Genomic DNA, 17,801 nt, shown 5'->3' with positions numbered 1-17,801 from the left:
CCGGTGGCCTCTGCTGGAATGGAGCCTTCACTTCCAAGAGGTACCTTCTCAGGTCCTGGACCATTGGCGGGCATCAGAGTGTACTCATCCTAATGAAAAGGTAGACATCCTGAGGTTTGGGCTTCTTGTGACCCCATACAAGCCCGGTCAGGCCATGAGTTTATCGCCTGTGATCACGGCAATGTGAAGCTCTAGTGAAATCTTCTCGCACTGACAACAACTGTCCAAGGCAACCAGCAATGCAAAACCTTCACTTCACGTTACAGCAGCGACAGCCTGCGATGAATTCCGGTGCAACGCTACAACATTGACTGTCTACGACGCCTAACTGGTTCTTCATGCTACAGCAACGACGGTCCACCACACCTTCATACAGCGACAACCATTGCGACGCTCAGCCACGGTCTTGTGTCCTCCCCCAACGCAAACAGAACTCTTTGTACATGTTAGAACTGGGGTCACCAATTCCACCACGGTAGCTTGGCGCGAGGCAGGAAGGCACCCGAAGGCAATGTGTAAAGCAGTAGTGCAGCACACACTCATACTGAGACAGGAACACACATGCAATATAATGACACCAAACCAGATTGTTGTTTAAAACAAGACTCTTTATCTAGACTTTTTAGTGCAGGTAAGTAACTCTTCTTATCAGGCAAAAGGGGTCAACATCTTTCAAATACTCCTTCAAGGCAATCCGCATTTCTCATAAGCAGGATCATTGAGTGTAAACATCAACACATCTCTCGTGCATGAGGATCATTGAAATAGCTCAACATATGCATAAATGGCACAACAGAAACATGTATAGCATCTCCTAAGTAGAGTCAGGCTAAAATGATCAGTCCCCTGGCAAGGGGTTAACTCAGGCACAGTACAACAATGATCAGAGCAGTTCTTGTGCCTAGTTTAGAAGGCTCTCAACACCATCTCCCTCTTACTTTAGGCCTCCAGGGCCCACAGGGTTACCTAGGGCCTACAGGGCCCAGCTGCATGCTTCTGCAGGGGGGGCAGACATGGGGCTGCCACTCAAATATTGCCAGGCTCCTCAGCATCCCCGCTATCCCTGGAGACTTCCACCCTCCCCTGGGGGGTGTTACCTCCGTTTTATAGCCTCCGTGACGCCCTCGCTGCGTCGTCCAGGTCTGGGGCAGGTCGGGGGGCTCTCGCCCTCCTGGGAGCCCCCTCGCCGGTGTTCCGAACCGGTCCGGGCCTTCCGATGCTTTCTCTGGCCCGCGGAACAATGGGGGCGTGGCCTGAGGGAGGTGCAGCAGCCTCAGCCAATGGCTGCACAGCTCCCGAGGGGCCAGGCACCAGAGTCAATCAGGGGGCGGCTTCTGGTAGGCTCAGCCTGAAGAACCAATGGGGCCGCGCCTGCCACCAGACATGGCCGATGACATCGGCCTTGGAGAACGCTCCGGGGCCTAGTGCGGCCTTTCTCCTACCGCGGCGGCCCTGCACAAGCTCCGGGGCCACAGCGGGAATCTTCAGCAGCGCCTCCTCTCCCACGGCGATCAGCGCTTCTTATTCTAGCGACCCCGAGGTCGCGGCGGCGATGTCGGCAGGTGGCGCTTCTCACAACCCTGTGCCAGGCTGCGATGGTGATTGGGAGTAGATAGCGCTTTCCTGGCACAGAGCTATATCGCAAATACCGGGGCTAGTAACACGAGCTACCTCAGCGCTTAGCGAGACCCAGCAGGCAGGGCCCCGCAGCAGTGCAACCAGGTCCCGGGCTGCAGCGGTGACTGGCAAATGAGCGCTTTTAAGGGCACAGTGCTTAAGTACTACAGCACTGGGGGCACAGTCTTGCAGCAGCAGTCTCTAGAAGTCCTGGCAAAGTAGCGCTTGGGGCACTGCTTAAGGCGCACAGCACTTCAGGAATACAGAGCCAGCAGCACAGTTCTATCAGTAAAGCGCCTAGGGGGTACAGCGCTGGTTACCTGGTTGATCCCCCAGCAGTGCTCACAGCAGGCAGTCCACTTCTTCCTTGCAGCGCTTGATGGGCACAGCGCATCTTTTGGGGGGATGGATGGCAGGTCTCAGTTGCAGGTTCTTGGGGGGAAAAGGGGGTTGAGTTGGCAGGCTTCAGAGGCAGGATGGTTTCCTGAAGCACACTGGAGATGGTTCCCTGGGTTCCCCCTCACTGGGCAAGATCAGCAGGCTGGCAGAGTCCCTCATCTAACTTTGGTACAGCAGAGCCTAAGGTCAGTCAGTCCCAGTAGTGTAGGTTCCTCCCCTAGGCCCAGCTGCCTATACTCCGGCAGAGGTTCCCCCAGGTCCAGTGGTGCCCCAACTGACAGTCAGGTTTCCCTCCTTTCCTCTTATACCCCATGGTCAGGTGACCCTCCTGTAAAGGCGGCAAAGCATAACCCCTCCCAGGGCTGGAAGGTTCCAGGACTGTCCACATATTAGGCTATGGAACAAAAAGGCGGGACGGCAGAGATACTGTATCAGGATGTCCCAGCCTGCTCCTAACTACTAGTGCATGTATTCCATGGCCACTCCGCAGTAGCAGGGGCCTGACGCAGCCATGTTGTTGGGAGAGAGCACCTACACCTCAGCACTGTTTGGCAGTGGTAAGGCGCCCAGAGACCTAGGTCCAACAAAAGACGGCGAAAAAATAAGGCAAAAGGGGAAAAAAAAAAAAAGGGTAGGACCACCCTAGGGCTAACAGGTCTAACAGTGCAAGACTTGGAAAGTAACTTTTCAGCGGGACAAATCTTGTCCCTATATTCGACTGGTGCTCCATTCGTGGTCAGTTGGCTTGAACTTGTGACTTTCCATAGCCTTAGCATGACCGCATGACCACAAGTGACCTTTGTGCTTTTAGGCACTAGTCTAACTAAAAAAGTTAAAATTGCATATTGCCACGTCCATAGATTGGATTTTTGTTGCTCTGGTATCATTTTATTTATGAAAATCTTTTCTATATTTCTAAAATAATTTAGATTTTTTTGTGTTGTGTTTCACTAATGTTGTGTGCCATAAATACTTTACATATTGCTTCTAAGTCAGTGGCGCAACTAGAACCAAATTTCGGGGGGGCTAATAAAAATTTGAGGTGGGCGGGCTAATTCTTCCAGCAATAGGCAGAGTTGTAAAGCAGGGGCTCTGAATCCCTTTGAGCCCAATAAGCGTTGCGCGCCTGCTCTAAGTTAAGACTGATTGCTTTGTTCCAAGCTACCTGGGGGTTAAGCACAGGTTAATTTAGTAACTACTCTGATTCACCCTTTCAAAGATTGTGGTTTTTGCATAAGTGGGGCTTTCACCCCCCTCATCCAATAACCCAATTTCTTACAGCAACACAGCACAGTTTAAGAACCACATAAATACACTCATATGCACTGAAATTCACCAGCGTTTAAGAAGCTCACAGCATGATGTCGGATAACAATAGGAACACAATTTAAGGTTCATATCATCCAAAGGTCTGTGTTTGACGTACCCACTTAAGTTATCACTGGCTAAAATAAATCCTTATTTGGTGATTTTGTTGAACCAAACATTTTGCAATCAAAATTGTGATCTTTGCTCTTGCTTAAATGTTCGCTCATCATTAGGTTTTCTATTTCAGATCAGGTCAAAATATGATCATGTAAAAAATGTCTGCTACAACAAGCCTTTTACTGCGAAAGAGCAGAATTCAAAAAGTAGAGTCTTCAATCCCAAATTAAAGTTGGATCGCATCTATTTTTTTTTTAGTTTGGGTCACAGGAGTTAAATGTAAATCAAACTACCTACCTTATCTGTGAGCTAAATGTGCATTAATCTCTAATGGACACCATTAACTGCCTTTACTCGTGATCCTCTTCCTCGTCCTTAGATGAATACGATTAGGTATTTTTTTAAATATTTTTTGTGCGCGTTGGATAACGATTTATTTTGATGGAAAAAAATAATGTGAAAATCTCGGCTGGTTAGATGTGTTGTATAATTAAAATAATCCAGCCTCTCCGAAGGTCCCCAGGTTTCCACGGTTACCACGGCTTGGGGAAAGGAGGTGCTTTGTCTCGAGCTCCTGTTCCAGTGTTTGAGTCTCCATGGTAATGAGTCATACAGGGGACTTTATAGACAGCTGCTGCTCTCGCCCATCAAAGCTTTCTGTTTATGAGGCTGGGAGTCAACAGGGCCATGGGCAAACTGCACAATGGGTTTTTAAAGCACACAGTGGTGACAGTCCCAGTAGGCTCCCGGCTTTAAATTTTTGAAGAAAACTCACATCTTGGTTTAAATTCATTTTGAAAACAAAATAATAATCCAGCAATGTGAAACGCAACTGCATTCTCAAAGCAAAGGTAAAATGACATTTTTGATTTCACACCCGGTTTTAAGTAGTAAAGCAGCCGCCAACACGTTTACAGCAAAAAATAATTACAGAAATTGGTCCATTTCAAAATGAGGGGGAGGGGAGTGAAGATTATCCTGGGTCAATGACTAAATTGCATTAAAATCAGCAGTGCTGAGGAAAACGACTCTGACAATTGAGCTGTGTAATTCCTTTCTTACAGGCCTTCTTATCTTGAGTAAATATGTCAATGCCTGTGAAAGAGATGACAACAGGTAATAAAAGCAAGACAACCAAAATACAAAACAACCATATACCTATACATTGTGGGATTATTTGAGAGAGGGTTAACCCAACCAAGTTTGCACCACACAACGCAAACCTCAAAATCAAATTCATGAAGTCACGCAAAGCCACTTTGCATGGCTTAAAAAATCTGGAGTAACGCAATCTAGCAGAGCACAAATCACTGCGTTGTGTTACTCTGCCCTGTGAAGGCGTTCCATGTCCGTTGCGTGGGTGTCAACTCCAAAATATGTAAAAAAAATCTCAGATTTATAAAAACGTGAAAACCTGGAGATGCATCAAATCTTACACCTTCCCAGGGGAGGCTTAGCGAGGGAAATATCTAATTGTTATTATTATTATTATTAATATCTCAATTCTCCTTGTTAGTTCCTTTTTCTCTGTGAGCTGCAGCAGCGCACAACGAAAGAGGATTAAGCCTCCAAGGATTGTTTTTGTGCAGGAAGGTCTTCCTTCCTGCACAAATTCAATCCTGCATGCAAAACATGCCCCTTTGCACCATTGTGCATGGGTGCCTCTGCTGGTGCTAGGTTGCCTAAAGGGTGCCAGCGCAAGGGAAAGGACAGAAAACGTCATTAACACAGTGCATTCCTGCCCTTTCCATGATCAGCTGCGCTGCACTGCATCATAAGCTCATAAATGAGCTGTTGGTATTCACTGTCAGGTGGTTTACTATTGCTGTTAGTTTCCAGGTATACCACAGTAACTTGCAGTCAGATGCAGCATCCCTTTGGCGAGTGATTCGAGCAGCACTGTGAAAAGTGATCGCCTTTTCCCATCACAAAAGGAGCATTTGATATGTCAATGCACCTGAGAGAAGGTTGGCTGTTGCTAAGTAACATGTTGACCCATAACTTATGCTTCTGATTATAATATTGTGTTTTGTATGTAGGTCTTACTACTACATGCTTGCAGTTGTTTAGTTCTGAAATTCAATGTGTTCCTTTTACCCGCATATGGTGCCGGATGTGTAGACTTTGGAATGAGTAAAGAAAATGTCACAGTTTCATGTAATTAAGACAAGAAAGGACTATAGAAAAACTGCGAAGGCAAAGTAGAAAAATACCCACAATGATGCCGGCTCAGAACAAATGAAAAGTATTCACAAGGAAAAAATTGTGCTTGTATGGCCACCTACTAAATAATAGACCATAGGGAGTGGACAACCTGGACTGCAGGCCTAGACGTGCTGGCCACTGCGGGCGCTTGTTCACACTCCTTGGCCTGGCAATGGCAGGGAGGTCAAAGCCACCAGATCCCACACATCTCTCACATTTAACCATTTAGAAGGGTCTTCAGTGTAAAATGACCTCTGACAGAAGTGACTCCTGTCTGTAAAATGTAACTTCATGCCCACAAAAGTAGCAGTAGATTGACAATCCTCTGTAACTTGATGAGTGAGTGAGCCCTTGTTGCTGTCCTTTCTTGGGGGGTACAGGCAAAAAGAGGACCGAGGCCTAAATTATGAGTGGATCAGAAGCAGCTGATAAAATCCACCTGTTCGGTATTTAGAATGTATTAGATGTGATAAAGGGCACCGATTCCAAGTTTTTGAGGAATAACATACAGATTTTGGTGTTTACAGCACCAAAATGGGAATCTTGTGGTAAATACTGTGCTCTTTTTCCTTTTTAAATTCGGGCAGTTTTGACGAGCTAAAATGTAAAGAAGGGTAAGGACTTTGTTGCACCTGATAGTTACTATGTGGGAAAGATGCTGTGCAACTCGCAATTCCGACCCCTGTGCAAATAGGGCTTTGGGCAGGGTTCAGAAAACTCTGCCTCACTCACAATCAGGGACTAACTGTCTTGAGCCTAGGGAATTAGAACTGAATATGACATGATTGTTAAAGAATGGTGTTCCTAAATAAATAAGTGTGCCTAGACCAGTGGCTACAAATTTCACTGACAGATGGGAGGGGGAAGCTGGGTAGGACTCCGGAGGGAGACCAGCAAGAGATAAGACAACACCTGGCCCTCATACATGATGTAATAATTAAGGGAATACATGTAATTCCTGAAAAGAAACCAATTATTTTTTATTTGCATTTATTATTTTACCGTCTAGAAAAAAGACGTATGCATTGGTTTTACATGTCAGAAAGTAAGAAGCATTGACCAAACAGCCGAGTAACTGAAGAAGTCCCGATTCCACCTTCAGAAGGCACTCTGAAAAATATTGAAAAGAATTAGCCCTCTTCCGGTTGAACTCACTCTCTGTAGCAAAAGACTGTATGGGATTACGGAGTAGAAATAGTTAAGTGAGGATTGTGATTTCTGCACAATACTGGAGTATGCAAGCAGATGGTTTCATCACACAATAGAGAAAAAGGTGGGCCAGTTCTCTACTCTGATGGAAAAAGCCTTCAGTAGTAGAAAAATAGTATTGCGGAAATAACCTCAACAAGTTACCCCTCCCCCCTCCCCCCCCAGCAATGATGAGACAGCGGTTCGGGCAAGCTGAGTGATTCGACAGCATGATGCAGCGGTTTAGAAATAGTTTCTTGACTAAACTTATGACTTGAATTAATACATTTGAGAAAATAAGAACAGGAGCACACATCACTCTAGGCAGAAACATAAGCAAAATCATTTGATTTCAAGAGGTGGACTGGATTACAGCAAATGTGAATACGTATTACTAGAATGCCACGGCTTTGCTTATTCTCCACTTTGTGCTCACATATCCTGGGAGACCCAACTAGTTTTCAATTATTTCCCACAGTCAGGCTTTCAATATTTTCTTTCATTTAGTTTCATCCTTTTATTCATCTGCATCCCAGCAGCATAATGCTGGTTGGGTTAGGTTGGAGCATTCTCAGGTGGGCGCAAGCGCTCCTTCCGTTTGTTCACGTTCTTGCTCCATAGCTGTCTCATATAGCCTGCTGGGAGGGCTAGTTGTGAACCAAGGTGTCCATTGTATTTCTGTTAAATAGTATCGGGAAGTGGTGCGGTGTGTCCACAGAACGAAGAATAGACCGTGGCCTGAAGATAGAGGAATACATTGTTTTTGCCTGTGCCATGATTCATCAGTGAGTTGTTCAGTATCTTGGGACTCCAACACCACGCAGAAGGAAGGATAACTTATGATTGGTGGAATGGTACTCCGTCCTCTAGTGCTACGCCAAAGGAATGCTGTGGGGCACTAAGCCACCCGAGCCCCTACAGAAGTTATCAGGCTGAAGACCTACATAGTTGTATGTCGGAGGGGTTGGGGAACAGACAAGAGTAGCACCATGGTATAACTTGCAACGCAAAGCTGTCTTAAGTGATATTCTAGTATTTGATGTGTTTCTATATTATACATGATGGTAGCACATTTGTGGAAGATGGTAACATTGGTTGTATGATGTTACAACGCAATCTTTTAGATCGCGGTACATCACAACGCTTCTTTTACAACGCAAGTCGTTCCCACGACTTGTGCTATAGGGTGCCGGACTTAGGAATAGTAAGATTTATTATTCCAACTCCAGCCTACGTACAGTAGGGAAGGTGTTGGAATAGTAAATGTACTATTCCTTAGTCTAGAGCGCCCTCCAGCGCAAGTCGTGGTAACCACTTGCGTTGTAAAAAACGCATGGTAATGGCAGCGTGGTGTTTTGACCGCGTTGTCATGGATGTTCCCCGTAACATCACCCTTGCCATTTGATGCCAGCACATTCTTGGTATAGATTGGCATCACACTCCTGACATATGATGGTAGCACACACCTCAGAGTGTTATGAATGATTTTAACTGAGCATCGATAAGAACATTATAAGCTTCTGTAGAGGTCTGCAAGCCGAATTTAAGATGTCTCTATGGATGGACTCTAATGGGCATTGATAGCCACTATTGGACTTTGTTATTTCAGTTTTAGTAGTGGAGTTGTGCCCCTGGCATAGGGCATGCCAGTGGTATTGGGTCTACTGCTTCACATAAGGAACAAATTTATGAAGGTCTGCCCACAGGTTTTGGAAGAAAGGCTGTTTATTTCAGTACAATCTACAGTCGTGGCTGGACTCTGGAGAATCGCTCTCTGTATGGTCACGTCATAGCTATATATTAGTAATCATTGAGCCCCTGGCTTCATGTAGAAATGAAAAGAAAGCTATATCTCAGGAAATGACTGAGCATGAACAGAGGTAATAGATTGAATGCATGATGCCTCTTTATGGTTTCTGAGGTCGAGTGGTTCAAATTATGATGGACTCTTCAGAGACCATTGAGAAGATTGTAGAAAATTGAAACTTACCAAACCTGGGGGCCGATTATGATGGCGGACGGACCTGAGTCCATCCGCCACCATAGAGTAGGAGGGACCGTCCGCAGGGGCGGTCCCTCCGTGCAAATTAGGATGTGACCGCCACCCTGGCAGTCACATCCTATATTTTTAACATTGCGGCGGGTGCTGTTTGAAGCAGCACCCGCCGCAATGTTAAAAATGAAAGTTGTGCATGCACAGAGCGGCAGGCACTGCGCGGTGCCTGCTGCTTTGTTCATGCAAATGCAGGGGTACCTACCCCCATGTGCATCCCCCACCCCCCCTTCTTCCAGGGGGACCGCAACGGGCCCCCGAAGTGAAGGTCCGTATGCTTTTCCACAGCGGAAAAACCGCCAGGGAAAAACATACATCTTACGCCATCCTAATATGGCTGGCGGTGTCTGATAGACACCGCCAGCCAGGTTAAAGCTTTTCTGCTGCGGTCGGAAGGCGACCGCGGCGGAAAAGCTGCGGACAGATTTCAAGACCCACCGCCATCCTAATATGGCAGTGGGTCTTTTGAGGCTCTGCAGAGGATTTTCCGCATCCTCAGGGCCAGCGGTGGCTTCCGCCGGCCCGGAGGATGCAGAAAATCCTCCATCATAATCTGCCCCTATGTGTGGGAGCCCATGTGTGGTGCAAAGTGCGGCTAACATTTGATATACATGCCCTTAGAGATAAGCAGGACCCTGTCAGATATCCCTCGAATACAGAATTGAAATAAGATCCTTTAGTATTTCTCTGAGGGTTAACTCCTGGAGGGGAGGCCTCTCATTGTGGAATTTCAACTTGCCTCTGCCCCCTCATTGACTGGAGAATACGGACCATCAGATTTGCCAACTGATGGTGCAGGTCTGTGCACTCGTGCTCCATTATTACTGGCCTTCTGCTATCATGTCAAGTAAAACTATTCACAAAGACTCCACAGAGAGCTCAAAATGATCTCCTTGTCAATTTTGTTTCATATGTCAAGCTACGGATACAAGAGCACACTCACATTTCTTTATGTCAGCTGGCCTCAGATCCTATGTGATCCCCTTGAGGGGGTGGATCCTACTTGAAAACTAAAGTCAGAATTTAACCATTTCCATTTCTGAACATTTTTGAAGGTGGAACTTTGAAAAGAGCAGTAGTAGTGCAACAGGAGACAAAGTTCTTATCAGGGCATTGATTTGGGCTCTACCGACTATCTTCATGCTGATTTGGACTTGTTACTTTTCTCTTCCTGTGCTCTGGTGACAATAAGGTGATATCTTCAGTGCTTTAGAAAACACCCTAATAAATACAATAAAAAAACTCCGATAAACACATTATTCATGAGTTTTAATTTCTAAAATCTCAGTTTTTATTGATATTCACCTCCTCATTTTTCACGGATCCTAAGACACACGCTGACCTCTAAGATATGCTACAATATCATCCAATGATTCATTATGCAAGAAAGGTCCCCAGCAAGTGTAAGTCAATGACTTAACACCACTGATCACTGGGATTGCGATCTTAGGAGTGGACTCATGCAGCAATTTAGTTTATGATTGTCACTGTCAAATAGATGCCAATATTTGGTCTGTTGATTATTCCTTCCCCTTTTAGGATGAATATCAGTTCATGCATTGTGCTGGTTGCTGAGATTGGTTGTTCATATTTGTTAAGAATTGTACACTGTATATGACCTTGTATATCCGACACAAGGGTCTAGGAGCCTGAACAAAATTCCCCTGAGGCACTAAACGTTATCACCTCTCACATTATCCCAGAACATGCTCAGCAGGAGGTACATCCCTGGCTCTTGTGTTTACACCCAGGAAAAAAGAAGGCAGATGTTCATATTTACCTAAGGGGAACACAGAATAGTAGAACACAGAATCGTAGAACAAGTGTTATTACGAGTTGGCTTTCCATGCATTTCTGCTTTCCAAATGTAAGACAAAGTCAGAGGTGTGTAAATAACCATATTTTGCTCCCATTTCGGAAATACATAGGTTTCCTTTAAATCTATTTTTCACTGTTTATATTTCACTAAATTAATTGCTGGATACCCGGTAAACAATAAAAAACCATTGCAAGGTGCAGTTCATTTATTGGCTCTAGGTACCTCAGGTTCTTGGTGAACCTACAAGCCCGATATATCCTGACAACCAGAAGGTCCTGCGATGCAACAGTATATTGCTTAAAAATATCAAGCATAGTTAGAAGTTACAGGTGAAAATGTAGACACATATGGCTGTTTTTCTCAGCTCAATTTCCATATCTTTTTTATTTGAACTGCTACTTTCTATAGGAAAACCTTGAAGGATCTACACAAATGGCCCCTTGCTGAATTCAGAATGTTATCTTCGGTTGTATGACAGTACAACGCATGTAAATACATTGTTTGCCTTTGCCAAGCATTTTTTTGCACGCATGTTTTTACCACGAATATGCATGTACAATGCATGCCAATACCATACATGGTTTATAGATTTAAAAACAATGTATTTGTAGGGGGAGACCCCCCACCCTCCCAACTTACCTTAAATGCGTGGTATTAGCATGCCTTGTAAATGCATATTGGTGGTAAAAATATGGGTGCTAAAAAATGCGTGGTAAACGCACAACGAGGTGAAAACCTTATTATAAAGGCTGTTTCCTGTTATCTTCTTTTCAGAAATGTATAGCTTTCCAGCATCCATTATTGGTTTCACACCCATTGCTACCACTAACTGAAAGGAGGTTGAAAGCACAAATATAGGAAAAATAGACTATGTCCAAGTAGAATGCCAAAACGGTGTAGAAAATCTTAGTTTTCTGACAAACGTCTGTCTGTTCCTGAAAGTTGGGATGATGGTGATTTTAGCACCACAACCCTTCACTGATACCATTTGCAGGAAAAAACAGATGCTGTCTTCAGCACTTTTTTCCCATTTTTCCCCAAAACCTCAAAATGTAGCTGTGTTTCACCTAATTTCTCAGTCCCCTTTATGGGAATCCACAAACTCTGGGTACCTTTAGAATCCTCAGGATGTTAAAAAAAAGGATGCAAATTTGGGATCGATACCTTATGTGTCCACCCCAAATAGCCAAAAAAGGCAAATAGCCAAAAAAGGCTGTGGCACAGTGGGGGGAAAGGCCTGACAGCAAATGAGTTAAATAGATGGCACAATCAATGCTACAGAATCACTAGTAGCATTTAATTTACAGGCCCTGGGCATATTTGGTGGACTTTACTGGGGACTTATAAATACACAAAATATTCCAATTGGGCATGAACTAATGCTACCATGTTCTGAGCAGAGAGCACAAGCACTTTAGGACTGGCTAGCAGTGGTAAAGTGTGCAGAGTCCTAAGGCCAACAAAAATTAAGTCAAACAGAAGGTTGGAAGGAAAAGCGTTAGGGGGCGACCAAGCAAAGGAATCCAGGTCTACAACTACATACGTGTTTCTAGCCTGGAAATCACTTTGCAAAATGTTCATTTTTACTGACAAAGTCATGGATTTGAAGGAGCTTTTTTTCATTTTGCTGCATCACCACTCCTTAGAGAACACTCAGCCATACCGTCCTCAACGCTAAACCTGTGAATTCCTCAATTCTGCCACAGTGGAATTTGTAAGTTCTCTTTTTGAAAGCACAATTCGACCTGCCCTGATTCTGTAAATCGAAGGATGTATTTTTTTTGTAGTGTTGTTTTTTTAGCATTTACGTGATGTTTGTTGAATAATAATAGTCTGTCAAAGTTAAGCTGTTGTTTTTTTGGTATCAAAACGTTCACGTGAGCCAAGAGACTTCACAGAGGCATTGCAGTCTGTCTCTATTTGTATGAAGTATTAAGGTGCTCTGAAGCTAAACCACACTGGGCTGCAATGGGAGTCTCTCTCTCATTTCCGTTGTGCCTTTGGTACATATTTTGACTCCCAGGGAACACAGAGTAGTGACTCTCGTTCATCAGATTGGCTAGGTTCTTGAAAAATGGAAACCATTTCTCGTGATTAACTGTGCATTTGACTAATTAACAAGTGATACTGAATTATACAGCAAAGATAGTGAAGTCCTTTTGTTTCTCTTCCTAACTTTCTCCATCCTTTCTTTTCAGGAGTACACAATTGATGTCTTCTTTCGGCAAAGTTGGTGGGATGAGCGTCTGAAATTTGATGGGCCAATGAAGATTCTTCCTCTTAATAACTTGCTGGCCAGTAAAATATGGACACCGGACACATTCTTTCACAACGGGAAGAAATCTGTGGCTCATAACATGACCACCCCAAATAAGCTGCTTCGACTGGTAGACAATGGGACCCTTCTGTACACCATGAGGTAGGTGCACTGCAGCCTACACATGGCTGCCCACACGATACCAACTTTTGGGGTATATTACCAACAACTAGCGATAGTTTTTGTCTCTAACTTGTTTAGAGACAAAAATTATCGCCGCAAACCGGCGATTTTTATCGCAGATAAACCTTGCTATTAGCAAGGTTTATCGCAAATGCGATAAAAAACGGCCGCAATGCATGAATATCGCTGAAAAGTCAGCGATATTCATGCATTATCGAGCAAATGCTCTTAGCCATGTTATCCACCTCCCATTGGATAACATGGCTAAGAACTGCTCAGGGCAGGTGTTAGCTTTTGGAGATATTCGCGCTTAGCGCGAATATCTCCAAAAGTTGGTAATAGGAGATAGCGATCTTAGCGACTGTTTCCAGTCGCTAACATCTTGGCACGCCCACTTTGCATGTCATTAGTGATAAATATCACTGACATGCAAAGTGGGGCCCATGATGGTCGCTATCTCCTATTAGCTGTCGCTAACTGGTGTTAGCGACAGCTTGGTAATAGGGAGATAATTTTATCTCCGCTTTCTTGGCTTTTAAAGCCAAAAAAGCAGAGATAAAACCCCTTGATAATATACCCCTTTATTCCTCAGTTAGTTTCATATTTGAGAAACGTCATGAAATCAAGCTACATTTTTTAAGCAAATAAAAAAGCAGAAAACTCTTCAGCTGGTTGGAAATGTAAAAGAAAGCATACCAGTATACAAAACAAGAAAGGGCAGTTCATGTTTTATTTAAGCGCCTCCGTATACCGCGTTGGTATCATAAAAGATAATACTGAAATTGATTTTTTAGTTTAAAATAAGAAAAAAGGAAAAACATGACATTAGAAACAAGAGGTTTGGATAATGTATTTGAACGATGGGAGGAAATTTGCCTTTAACCATTTGGCACCACATCTGCGTTGGCAATTTATTTTGTTTGTTCTTTCCAGGCAGCATTCAGAAAAGCTGCTACTTGTCACATGAAAACATTGAACGGGTATGCCAAAAGCAAAGTCATTGCTATTAAAATCATCTCAACTCAGATTCCCTTATCAGGAAAAGTAATGTAGAGTTGTCCCGACATTCCAGTTGTGTTCAGATTAATGGTGGTATCTGATTGCATAATGGAGCCAACCCTGTGTTTTTTCCCCGAAACTTCACAAACGCCATGTTGATCTCCAGGATAGCAATCAACTTACTTTTCAAAAGCATGAGAAATTATTTCACAACTTGACTTTTCTTCCTTTCCAAACGAATGGTTGTCTTCTCCTCTCTCTAGGGTTCTGTCCCATATGAGAGGGCTACCTTAATTTTAACTCAGTAGATCTATTGACATCACATGATATAGAACACTTTATGTGCCTTTGTTCGCTGTAATCACATTTTCATTATATTCTTGGTCCGTATCTTTGTTGTAAGTTTCTAGCATTAGTTGTGGATAAGTCTTTACTAAGTCTTTTGTTTGTTGTTTGTGAGGCACGTGATATTTTGTTTTTCTCCTATTTTGGCTTAAAATATGCACTCTCACGTCTTTGATTGAGTTTTCCTGTCTTTGCAGTGTTTTTGTTAGTTGCCAACACTTGCACTTGCCCAGTACCATAAAAACATTAAAACTGCTTGCAGAACCCACATAGCGCAGAAACTCGAACAGGCAGGGAATGCCCCTAAAACCCTCTATCAGATTTTAAAAACTTTCACCAATCCCACATCATCTGATAAAGAAGAAACTCCCTCTCAAGCCCTATGCAACAAGATACCCTCTCCCCCTCAGTTCTTACTTTTCGTCTGAGGGACGTGGGGGTGAAGGAAGGAGCTTACGTTCCTCAGGGAAATCGCTCCTGACAGTTCCCCGCACACGAAAGGCCAAGTGGGGCGGCAGGGCCTTTTCTACCCTAGTTCCCAAATGGTGGAATGATCTTCCTCTCGATCTTAGGTCCCTGCCTTCCCTACAGAAATTTCGAACTGCTCTTAAAACTCGCATCTTCCTGCAAGCCTATATGTAAGGATGTATGTTACAACTTTCTGATGGTATTGTTAGGCGCCTTGATACCTCCGGGTTATTTTTCTGCGCATTATACATTTTTTATCAATCAATCATAGCAATACACTTTACCCAGAAAACTGAATTGATTTATAACAAAATCCCCTCAGCCGGAAGTACTCAGACCAACTCTATGGCAAACCATCCTGTGGGTACAGACAATGCACAGAGGTTAGATACATTCATGGCACTCAAATCCGAGGATGTAAAGGTGCTACTTAAAACTATAAAATCAGGTTCCCCGCTGGACATCATCCCAGCCAAGACCACCTAACTGCTTGCCAAACAACTTGCTGCTCGTATTTGCTCAATCTTGAATTGTTCTATAGAAAAAGGTCTCCTCCCCTACGCATGGAAAGCGGGACAAAAGATTCCCATCTGCAAAAATCTTAAAGCCCCAATGGAGGACTAATCCAATTATCGACCAATCTCATTGCCACCTCTCCTGAGCAAAGTACTAAAAAGCATATCAATAGACATCTGTCTGATTTTGTTGAAGCCTCGAACTGCCTCCATTCATCTCATTCAGGATTCTGACTCAGACATAGTATGGAGACTGCTCTGATTGAAGTTACAGACAACATCAGAATGTCCCTGGACAACTGACAAGCGGTGCTTCTGATGTTGCTCGATTTATTGGCAGCCTTCAACACTATCTCTCATCAGTCTCTGCTCAGGAGGCTTAGGGAAATTGGCCTCCAAGGGAGAGCTCTAAAATGGATGATGAGTTTTCTGACTGACAGAACACAAACTATAAATCTCAGCCCTTTCCATTCAAAAACTACTAAACTGAGCCCACCTTATTTAAAATATATGTTGCTGCTTTAGGAGGATTACTAAGGAATCGTTCCTATGTCTTATGCTGATGATACTCAGATCCTACTTTCCTTTGATAAGAACAATCCTAACACTCAGTCTACCTTCTCGGAGGGTATGCGTACCATTGGATGTTGGTTGCGAACCAACTTTCTCCAGCTTAATGCAGGGAAAATGGAGATTATGCAGTTTGGCGAGGCACCGGTGAGGTGGTCCCCTGGGTGGTGGCCTGAGGAAATGGGCACTGCACCGACTCCCAAACTAGTGGTAAAAAATATTTGTGCCCGTCTGGACCAGAAGTTGACACTGAAAGAGCACGCTACATTACATCTACTGTTGGGTCATGCTTTCATGTGCTTGGTCTCCTAAGGAAAGTATTCCCCTTTTTGCCTCTAAACACGCAGAAAACACTTATCCAGGCACTATTGTGAAGCCGACTGGACTATTGTAATTCCTTGCTGATTTCAGCAAATGAAGCATCTTTAAATAGGCTGCAAGTAGTCCAGAACACTGCAGCGCACCTGGTAGCTAATCTTCCCCCTCAAACTGCCTCCCTCCCTCTTCTGTGACAGCTACATTGGCTGCCAGTGCGGATGCGGATTAGGTTTAAGATCTGTTGCACTGTGCATAAATCTCTGAAGGGCAAAGTCCCTAGTTATTTAGGAAACTTTCCAACTACTTGCTGCCCAGGGTCCAAATCTCTTCTTGTTGCTACTCTGAATAAAAAAGAGTGCTTGGGGGGTAATGCTTTTTCCCACCTGGCTCCAACTTTCTGGAACGCACTCCCTGTACACCTGCGACAATGCTCACATCATGTACAGTTTAAAAGACTTCTCAAAACCCTACTATTCTAATCCGTTTCTTTTTGTGGCTGGCAGTAGTATTACGACATCGCAGTGATACCCCTTGGGGGGTGATTCAGGTGCTTTAAACATAAATAAATCAAATCAAATCAATCAGAAGGCTAAAGCCCTGCTTTGGCGGCTAAGTCATTCATGTAGAGACGATTCAGAATACACATGCCTCTTCTTTAGTGTTATCCTTGGCAACTTTTCTTGGATATCAATTGAATACCAATTCTGAAGAGATTAAAAATATGATGATTACTATGCAGCCATGCTTTCTTCATCTGTTGGATACCATTGTATTTCTTTAAAATGTCCATGGTAATGGTGCGGCTCAGCTCATTACCAATGACCAATATTGCTAGTGGTCTTCACAGTTTTTGTAGTTTTGGCACATTATTGAATTAGTGGTGGTGTCAAATAATTGCCTACAGTTTGGAAAACTTTTTTGTTACACCTGTATTTTCCACAATGAGGTTCAATCCAAATGCTTAATCCAGGGGAGAAAGGCATTTGCTAAAAAGACCACTTTTACTTACTACAGGATTTGGTTTTGTAATCTCCAATCCAGTTTTTGATTTTCAGTAGTATAACTCCGGAGAATATAATTTGATCTATGTTCAAAATGCTAAGAGTTATAGTGAATAAGATAATATTGTGTTGTCACATTAAAGCCAGATCTATTGGGGTTTCCAGCACTTCTTATGAAAAAAGCCCCTGTCTCCTTGAGGGAAACAGTCTTCTTGAAAACAATGGTCACCTTTAAGGAATGCAAACATTGAAATCAAGGTCTGCTATCCCTCGCACACAGGTACTTTGAAGCAAACCACAAAACTTCAACTTTAACCCCTCCCCTGCTTATGACGTAACCGCTCCGTCATCAGCTGCGGTGGCGCTATGCTGATGACGGAGCGATTCCGCGCCTGCACTGAGCGTTCCATTGAGCGGGCGGGGTCACGACGGAACCGCT

General features: G+C 43.9%; 1 protein-coding gene across 1 annotated transcript in view; it reads left to right on the top strand.

The window, feature by feature from the left end:
* GABRA3 (gamma-aminobutyric acid type A receptor subunit alpha3) overlaps positions 1-17,801 on the top strand; it is a 1,474,619-nt gene that overhangs the window by 631,030 nt on the left and 825,788 nt on the right. The window contains exon 5 of the mRNA XM_078685895.1: positions 12,905-13,125. Within this exon, the coding sequence (XP_078542021.1) occupies positions 12,905-13,125 (221 nt within the window). The remainder of the gene's footprint in view (positions 1-12,904; positions 13,126-17,801) is intronic.

The sequence above is a fragment of the Lissotriton helveticus genome, chromosome 4_1 (genome assembly GCF_964261635.1).
Source record: "Lissotriton helveticus chromosome 4_1, aLisHel1.1, whole genome shotgun sequence".
NCBI classification, from domain to species: Eukaryota; Metazoa; Chordata; class Amphibia; order Caudata; family Salamandridae; genus Lissotriton; species Lissotriton helveticus.
Note: the sequence above shows the minus strand (reverse complement) of the source record. Positions and strands in the feature narration are given on the sequence as shown.